The 9,123-nt window shown below is 42.3% G+C and overlaps 1 protein-coding gene across 1 annotated transcript; it reads right to left on the bottom strand.

Moving 5' to 3' along the window:
- Positions 1-3,454: 3,454 nt before the first annotated feature.
- On the bottom strand, positions 3,455-8,537 carry LOC101157114 (ZP domain-containing protein-like). Its single transcript, XM_023950970.2, has 9 exons — positions 7,944-8,537; positions 7,392-7,533; positions 7,172-7,315; positions 7,020-7,082; positions 6,759-6,817; positions 4,989-5,580; positions 4,704-4,803; positions 4,279-4,468; positions 3,455-4,199 (listed from the first exon to the last, which is right to left on the bottom strand). The coding sequence occupies exons 3-9, from the start codon at positions 7,312-7,314 to the stop codon at positions 4,075-4,077; spliced, it is 1,272 nt and encodes a 423-aa protein (XP_023806738.2). The 5' UTR covers position 7,315; positions 7,392-7,533; positions 7,944-8,537; the 3' UTR covers positions 3,455-4,074.
- Positions 8,538-9,123: the final 586 nt, after the last annotated feature.

Below are 9,123 nucleotides of genomic sequence, written 5' to 3'. Positions count from 1 at the left end.
ATTAGTCAAAAACCTTCTCTTTCTTTGGATGGATTTATGGAAATCTCTGGATTCGAAGCCAGGTTGGAGCATCTTTGGATTGTTTAGAGAGGTCGAATCAGTTGGACCCAGTGCTGACAGCGAGAAGATCAACAAACCCCGCGCCCCCTACGATTCAGCTGGAATCCAATCGGAATGTTGGAACGGACATTTAGAGTAATTTGTGGATTTGGACAAGTAAGAGATAACAACTGAAGCGGTCCGTGAAGTTTAACTCTGCCTTCTTACTTACTAACTTTCTTGGGTAAACCACAGTCACCATACTGTTAACCCTCTCTGTTGCCTCTGACTGTCTTATAATAACTCCCATGTTTTCCATTCTCTCCAGTTCTTTAACTACTCTGTCTCTCAGGGCTACAGGAAACCTTCTGGGTTTCATGTACGACTGGTGAGAGTGCGTGGTCTATTTGGATGTGATGCTGACCTAGCAAACAACCAAGACCATTAAACAAATCATTAAAGTCTTTGAGAATGTCTAGTTCTCTTCCAACATCATACTCTCTGAACTAAGCCTTGTTTCAAGATTGTAGCACCTCCAACTATAGTGCTCACATCTTCCTGAGTGATTTCAAACTCAGTCTTGTCCTTTTTTCCTTTGTACTCACAGATCTGGTGTTTCTTGCCTATTGCTGCCACCTTGAACCAAAACAGGGAACTACTTTTGTTTCGATTAATTTCAATAATTCTGCAGCTTCCAGTGCAGTGAAATTTTGACTGACATGACATGACATTACAACCTGCTCCTGATCAACAAAACAGGTGACGTCAGCTGTTTTTGTTGATCTTGAAGTTTTCTGTCCAAATCTCAGTGTCTGTATCTCCAGAATTCATCACGGCGATGACTTTTTTCTCAGTTTTTACTGCTCGCAGAAATGTGTCATTTTCAGTTTGACTTGGGATCTGCACATTTTACCAAAATTATTCTTTTTCTTGCACAAATTGCATGATTGTCCATATGCTGGACATTTTTTAACTGCATGTTTGAGTCCACATCTGTTGCAGTTTATTTCTTTCAGCTCTGCTTTCACTGGTTTGAATGTTCCAATATTTTCTTTTTAATCTACTCACTACTGCTTTGTCAGTGAGAGCTATCACCTGGCTGGTCGTTATGTCACTGGCACGGCCAATATTTATGGCGTTGTCTTGTGTCAGATCTGCTTCTCTGAGTAATCTGCCACTCACTTGGTCATCTGTCATGGTACACACAATTCCGTCACATTCCACGGAATCGTGTAAATCTTTGAAATCACAGTCCTTGGCTTTGTTTCTTAAATCTGTGACATATGCATCAATAGTTTCTTCCTGTTTCTGCGCTCTTGTGAAGAACATGTGCCGTACGTAAGTTAAGTTTTTCTAGGTTCACAACAATCCTTAAACTTCTTTTTCAGCTCTTCAATATTGTCTTTCTCGTCGTCTCCCTCAATTCAAAAGTATTATATACTTTTACCACTTCATCTCCTGCGACGTGAAGAAAAGTTGTACATTGCACCTTCTCGGACTTTTGTACAGAAGATTACAAAACACTGACTCCAGTTTCTCCAGTTCTCCACCAAGTTTCCTTGTAAACTCAGATTCGGTGGGGGTTGAAACAGCGCCATTTCCTCTTCTTTCAGAAGTCTTTTTTTCTGACCCCATGTAGTATTGAGGAGTCAGGACGGTCGACTTTGTTTGAACAGGCTTTTATTTTTACACCACACCATTTCCAGGGGCCTGTTTCAGAAAGGAGGTTCAACCAACTCTGAGGTTAAACTTGAACTCTGAGTTGGTCAATCGAGAGATTAACAACTGAGTTTTCTGTTTCAGAGCAGCTGATCGGAGTTAGGTCAATCAATTCTGAGTGGACTGATTCAGAGTTAAGCGTGCGCACCGCGACCACAAGAAGCCATTATCAATGGAGCGCAGATATTACGAGTCACCATGGCAACCTTGGAAAAAAAGGGGTCTGTATATTTTTCGCCAGCTGAACTTGACGTGCTGCTGCAGAGTTACAGTGAATATGAGCACATATTCCGGAAGACAAGCAACACTGCATCTGCAAAACAGAGACAGTTAGCGTGGAAAACATAGCTGCTCCAGTTAATGCGCAAGTTTGCATTTAAATCATTGTTATAAAATATTGGCTGTAATAACATTTTTAAATAGCGTAAGGACTGAAATACAAATGGGGATATTTAGGTGTACTTTTGAAGTGTTATTCCTGGTGTAAATGCATGAAATGCTGCATAGTGTTCAGAACCAATCTGGGGGAAAAATGCATTTAACGTCGGTAATGTTTAGAGGACTTTTTTGTTAACCTCCCCCTCTTGCAAACGTTGGTCAGTTTAATATTAATACATGCAATTGCGTTTTTAAAAGTGAGCTTATGTCTACCCTTGTATTGATGAAGTGGTATAGGTTTATATGGGATTAAGAAAGTAAGCAGTACTAGCAAATTGTGTTTCCAAATAGTAATTGTTACATTAATCTAATTCAATGTCCCTGATTTCATTTTCATGTAGATGCAATCCTGCAGGAACTAAAAGAACATGGCAGCAGCTAAAAATGAAGTATAAAACATAATTCAATCAGGTCAAATGTGAGCATGTCATGGATGTAGGCTATGTTGACAATATTTGACATATGAAACATCTACATAGCAATACATATATAATGTTTCATTGTATATATGTAATTGACTGCAACGAAAAACGGTAACGCTCAAACAAAAACGTATGGGGAAATGACCAAAAATCGAGTCTAGGTCTCAAAATCCTCGCACGACGTAAATGTAATTCTCTACGAATTAATGCAGCCTCCTCGTCTATTGGGTCCTCCAAAAAAGGACAAGCCATTCTTGTCACTTAGACCGTCTCTGTCTGTGTGACGGAAATTTGGGCAATAAAGGTTAAAGCAAAAAATACCGCTTCGTCTTTAAAAAGGGGAGGGGACCGGCAGAAACCTTGAGTTTAGAGAATAAAACCTGCTCCCGACCAGGTTAGGTTCACAGCATAAGTAACCATGGACACTGACTCCGAGTATAAGTTACCTCTCTTTCAGAAACGGGTTTGACTGACTCTGCTTTCTCTGGTTTAACAAACCTCCCATTCTGAAACGGAATACCCAGGGTTTCCCTGATTTCAGGGTTAACGCACTCAGAGTTTACACTTAACCTCCTTTCTGAAACAGGCCCCTGGTGTGTATTGTGCCATAACAAATAACTCACACGTCACACCCTGACTTCTCATCATCCCTTTGTTTACTCGCTATCCAGCTAGCTTACAGCCCCTCACCACCCCGAGCTAACATTACAGTGCAACAAACATGGCGAGCAGTTTTGCAGTTATCCAGTCGTACAGTTTAGATCCAGATTCCAGGAAAACAAAGACCTTCGTGGATCTATTTGTCTGACAGTTGATACATCAGAATGAAGCAGAGCAGAGAGACTCTGATTTGTTTTTCTACGTCACAAATACGATCTTTTTCAAACAACATTCTTTGTCATCTCCTAATTCACAACAATTTGAAGAAAAGAAATGGTCAGAAATGCAGTTTTAAGCTATATTTTTCATTTTAGATGTCCTCCACGATCAGAAAAATGCCACTAGAAGATAAAAGACCAAAAACACCATTTTCTTCAACTGTACAGGACTGTTTGTGAAAAAGTGGAAGAGAAATATGACAAGTGAAAAATGAAGATGTTTAAATAGTCAGTAAGAATCAACAACACAACAAAACACAAAGCAAATTTTTCAGCAAAAAGACATTTTAAAATCCCAGAGAGCTGATTGGTTTGAATCTTTAACAAGTACAACATTGGTAACAGCATCAAAGCTGCAGGAGGTGACAATCAGCTGACAGTTGCGGTGCAGGACCATCACACTTTACATCAATGTATAGAAAACACAGAATTTTATCCTTTTAGAAAAAAATCCCCTTTCAGCTTCAAGCAGCAAAGATGATTTCAAAAGTTAAAAACATCTGTTTAAATGCACACAAGCTCAAACCCAGACACTGTAACCCTGAGATAAAGTCATGAAAACAAATCCCTTACAGCTTTCAAAGGGGGAACGGAGGTCGAGGTTGGACTTGGGCCATTTTGGTCCTGAAGACGACCGTGCCACAGATCATTCCCACAGCAGCCAGAAGACATCCGGCGATGAAGACCAGGTTCAGGTTCATCCCTGGAAACAAGACAGGCTGAGCTGACTCCGTCTGGCTCACAGACGGACTCAGAAACCTCTTCTGGACTGCCGTACTTACCTGAAACACTGTTGTCTGAGTGCAGTCGCAAAGGACCCTGGGAAATGAAGTGTGCTCCGCTCTGGACGCCGGCCTCTCTCTTGTGGATGTGATGATGATCGTTGGAACTGGAGGAGTTCATGCATCCCTGAGAGCACCTGGTGTTGGGGTTCCCTGCTTCACACACCATCACTGAGCAGCTGATGTACACCTGAACACAACATCACACTGTGTCACTCTTCCTGTCCTGCTGCGCCCTCTAGTGGACCAGTGGACAAGGAACACAAATGTGGTCAAAGCCTCCTCAAACGTCTGCCACAGAACCACATTGATTCAAGCTCCTATCCCAGGGTTAAACTTTCTAAAGTCAGAGCAGCAGTTTTATAGAACTTTGTCACAGAAAAAGGAGAACGGTGGCGGCTACACCGAGACATAAGAACACGAACCTGATCATGCAAACCAATGAACTTGAAGGCATCCACGCTGAACCGGAACTGTTTGTGGTTGGAGGGGGCGTAAATCTGAACAGTTGGATCCACTGTGCACCTTCAGGATGATACAGAGATGTTAGTCTTTTTGTCTGGGAATGGCAAGATACCACACAAAGTACAATCTAAAAAAAACTCCTCTTCTTGACTCTGGATGACCCTAGAGGTGACCCACGGATAACAGAATATGACCTGTGGTTGGAAAATAGATGGATTTTCTCTGTGCTATGTTCTCATGCCTACCCATTGTCAATGATGGTGTAGGTGGAGTGGTAGTTGGGGTTGTCATAGGGTGAGGCTCTGCAGGACTCCACAAACATCTCAGTGTTGTTGGGTGAAGAGGAGGCTTCAATCTCCATGTAGATCTTGCTTCCTAGCTCATACTCCAGAGGGTAGGAATTCGGGTCAATCATGGCTTGGTACTGGCTGTCTGGGTAGAACTCAAACTGGTAGGTGAAGGTGCCGAAGCCTCTCTCCCACACGGTGATGTTCTTCCTGTGAGCTGTGAAACCCACAGTCATGTTGCTTTTCTTGGCGTACTGGCAGTAGAAGCTGATCTCCATGAGGTGCTTCCTGGTGATCAGCTGACTGGGGTCGTCCACTGTGGTGATCTCATTCTTGAAGAAGAGGTTGTCGTCATCCTCCTCGATCTGAGTGCCACAGGCGTTGAGGGGGAAGTCGGCGATGACGTGAGAGCTGTTGGAGTGAGTGGTCAGGCTGCAGACAGTGTTGGTGGGGTCACTCAGCTCCAGATGGTCTTCAGAAAGTCCAATGAGGGAATCTTTGGGGATCTCCACCCTCATGGAGGACTCACCACAGACCACGTTGGCTTTGACTGGAGGGAGAAACCATTCATTAAAAAACACCTTCATCTCCACAGATCTACAAAATGACATACATGTATAGAATAGAGCAGAGGTGGGCACTGAGGGCCGCAGTCCTGCATGTTTTCCAGCATACCCTGCTCTGGCATGTTCTGATTGGCTGGACACACCTGAACCAGGTAATCAGCCATGAGTAGGGCAAGACTATCTGGAAATCATGCAGACACACCGGCCCTCGAGGCCTGGAATTGCCCACCCCTGGAATAGAGGAAAGTTGCATTTTGGCTGCTATTTTCTTTTAAATAAGCCATTTCTGAGGGGATTCATTTTGAAGACCCACTGCTAAAAGTAGTCTATTTAGGTGTGTTAGTAGTATACTTAGGCCAAATCTGACTTCCTCCCTTACCCCTACGGCTTCTCCTTACCCTTCCAATTGTAGGGGCATTTGGAGGGGTAGGGTTGTTCCAAATGGATTTTTTAAAGCTCACCCTTAAAAAGGCATCCCTCTGCTGCAAGGGTGTTCTGCGCCGCACTGTGCCATGGAGGAGTAGTGCTTTTCTTCACGTGGGTGTGCGCTGATGCACTGAAGTTACATCTAAATGCAAGTAATGACTTTTTGTTTCAGCATGACCTTTCTAAAGGTATAAAAAACTATGTTGTTATGTAGTTCCAAGACCTAGCAGCTCCGCACTAAGGTAGCTGACCTGCGACTACTGAAGACGGTTAGGGTTAGAAGGGTTAGGGTTTGAATTAGAAGACACAATTTTTCTATAACTGTCCGTTTGGAGGGCTGAATGTAGGGGTAGGGAGTAAATGTAGGGGAAGAATTCGGATTCGGCCTTAGTCTGTACTAAAAGTGAGGCAGAATGCTTGAAGTTTACTTTTCATTTCCTCTCTATTTATTGTAAACTTAAAATGTTCCAATTTGTTCTGAAAAAGTATTCAGTAAGTATACTTCCCACACTACATGTACCTCTTGTACTTGCCATAATTATGCTCAGGTTCATGATTCGCTAAGTTTACTGCTTTTTGTTAAGGGGAACACTTTGTTTAGCAGGAAATTGGCATGAAATTAGCATTTTTAATAATAACTGATTTATTTGAGTAGTTGTAAATAAGTTCAATATTTGGCGCTTTGCCTTTGTGCCATTGTCAGGTTTCTTTTTATAATAGAAGATTGTAGACTCACTTTGCTCCTTTCCAACGTCCACAAGAACACACCTCATCTCAGTCTGATAGACACCAGACCTAAAAAAATATTTATAAGACCTTTGCATTCAGGGGAAAAATGTGTGTTCATGTGTGTCTTAATATAAAAAAAAACTATTTTGGAAAAAAGAGCAGTGTTTGTTGCGTATAATGGGAATCTGCTTTAAAAGGTCAATAAATAATTCCAATAAATAATAATTTATAATTTTCTTAAGGTTTTAAAAAGTGAAATGTCACTTACTGTGAGACGGCTGTAGCATGAACATGATTATAGGAGGCAGTCTGAAAGCTGCTAATAGCTGACCTGTAAAAAAATTAAGAAAAAGGGATTGTTGATGATTGTTTCTTCCTCCTAACTATCTTTTTGCTAAATGAAACAAACTCTAGGCTCACCCAGTTGCTGATTCCACAGCAAAGCAGATTGGGTAATGCTCTCCCAGGTCATCTGGCATAGGTGTCCACCGGATGACAAACTCATTGTGTGTGCTCCTGTGCATGCTAATGTTTGAAGGTCCACTCATGATGAGGTCTTGCATTCTGCATGAAAACCAAAGACAGGATGATTGATGGCATCCTGCAGCCACCAGGCTTCTCTGAGCTCCACCTGACTTACACTGAATGAGTTGCTTCTGCTTTGACTTTAATCTCCACCTCTTTGTTGACCTCTGCCTTAATGCGTGCTCCATCTGCAGGGGTTGGATGCACAAACGTTGGAAGGTAGACTCCTTCTTTACAGGAAGGGACCGCTGGATCCACTGCAGTTAGGAAGGAGAGACAAGAACATTCTAAATTTAAGTACCGCATAATAAAATCAACAATGCTTCTTGGAGTTCACTGATAAAAAAAAGGAAAAGTATTCGTCTGAACTAAATGTAATCTGACTCTGTTAAATCCTTAAAGAACCAGTGGAAAATGTTAATATTAGAATTAAGATAACACTGTCTCTTTGTTCTTCAGGGCTTAGGCTGTGATGTCATACGATCGGAACGGAAAACTTTTGGTGTGGTTTTGCACAACATGTAAAAGTTTATATTTCATTGTGTATGTTCACTGTGTTTGTTAAAACAGTGGCAAGGTAAAAAGCATTGCTGGATCAAAAGATGGTGGTTTTAATAACTTGAATTAAAAATCTAGAAAATCTGACAACAAACACAAATATCCTTACCAAGTAAAGAAAACTGGAGGGGCAATTTACTGAGAGGAGAAGTGTTGGTGTACGGAGGATGTCCTGCGGTAGTTGTGCTTTGTCTTGTGGTGGATCTTGTGCTTGTAGTTTGTGTAGTTGTTGTTGCTCTTGTTGTAGTTGTCTTTGGGGGTAGTGTGGTTTTTGGTGTTGTTGTCTTTGGTGGTAGTGTGGTTCTTCGTGTTGTTGTTGTCTTTGGTGGTAGTGTGGTTCTTGGTGTTGTTGTTGTCTTTGGTGGTAGAGTGGTTTTTGGTGTTGTTGTCTTTGGTGGTAGTCTGGTTCTTCGTGTTGTTGTTGTCTTTGGTGGTAGTGTGGTTCTTGGTGTTGTTGTTGTCTTTGGTGGTAGAGTGGTTCTTGGTGTTGTTGTTGTCTTTGGTGGTAGTGTGGTTCTTCGTGTTGTTGTCTTTGGTGGTAGTTTGGTTCTTCGTGTTGTTGTCTTTGGTGGTAGTGTGGTTCTTTGTGTTGTTGTCTTAAATGGTAGTCTGGTTCTTGGTGTTGTTGTTGTCTTTGGTGGTAGTCTGGTTCTTCGTGTTGTTGTCTTTGGTGGTAGTGTGGTTCTCCGTGTTGTTGTTGTTGTCGTTGGTGGTAGTGTGGTTCTCTGTGTTGTTGTTGTTGTCGTTGGTGGTAGTGTGGTTCTCGGTGTTGTTGTTGTTGGTGGTGGTAGTGTGGTTCTTCGTGTTGTTGTCTTTGGTGGTAGTTTGGTTCTTCGTGTTGTTGTCTTTGGTGGTAGTGTGGTTCTTTGTGTTGTTGTCTTAAATGGTAGTCTGGTTCTTGGTGTTGTTGTTGTCTTTGGTGGTAGTCTGGTTCTTCGTGTTGTTGTCTTTGGTGGTAGTGTGGTTCTCCGTGTTGTTGTTGTTGTCGTTGGTGGTAGTGTGGTTCTCTGTGTTGTTGTTGTTGTCGTTGGTGGTAGTGTGGTTCTCGGTGTTGTTGTTGTTGGTGGTGGTAGTGTGGTTCTCCGTGTTGTTGTCGTTGGTGGTAGTGTGGTTCTCTGTGTTGTTGTTGTTGTCGTTGGTGGTAGTGTGGTTCTCTGTGTTGTTGTTGTTGTCGTTGGTGGTAGTGTGGTTCTCCGTGTTGTTGTCGTTGGTGGGAGTGTGGTTCTCCGTGTTGTTGTTGTTGTCGTTGGTGGTAGTGTGGTTCTCTGTGTTGTAGTTGTTGTCGTTGG

Source organism: Oryzias latipes, chromosome 3, assembly GCF_053564925.1.
Source record: "Oryzias latipes strain Hd-rR chromosome 3, Olatipes_Hd-rR_3.1".
NCBI lineage: Eukaryota > Metazoa > Chordata > Actinopteri > Beloniformes > Adrianichthyidae > Oryzias > Oryzias latipes.
Note: the sequence above shows the minus strand (reverse complement) of the source record. Positions and strands in the feature narration are given on the sequence as shown.

Coding starts and splice junctions, on each gene's coding strand:
- LOC101157114 (XM_023950970.2), bottom strand. CDS start 7,314: ATGCAAGACCTCATCATGAGTGGACCTTCAAACATTAGCATGCACAGG. Junction 7,083..7,171: donor GCTGTGGAATCAGCAACTGG/GTGAGCCTAGAG, acceptor ATTTTTTTACAG/GTCAGCTATTAGCAGCTTTC. Junction 5,581..6,758: donor GGACGTTGGAAAGGAGCAAA/GTGAGTCTACAA, acceptor TTCTCCCTCCAG/TCAAAGCCAACGTGGTCTGT.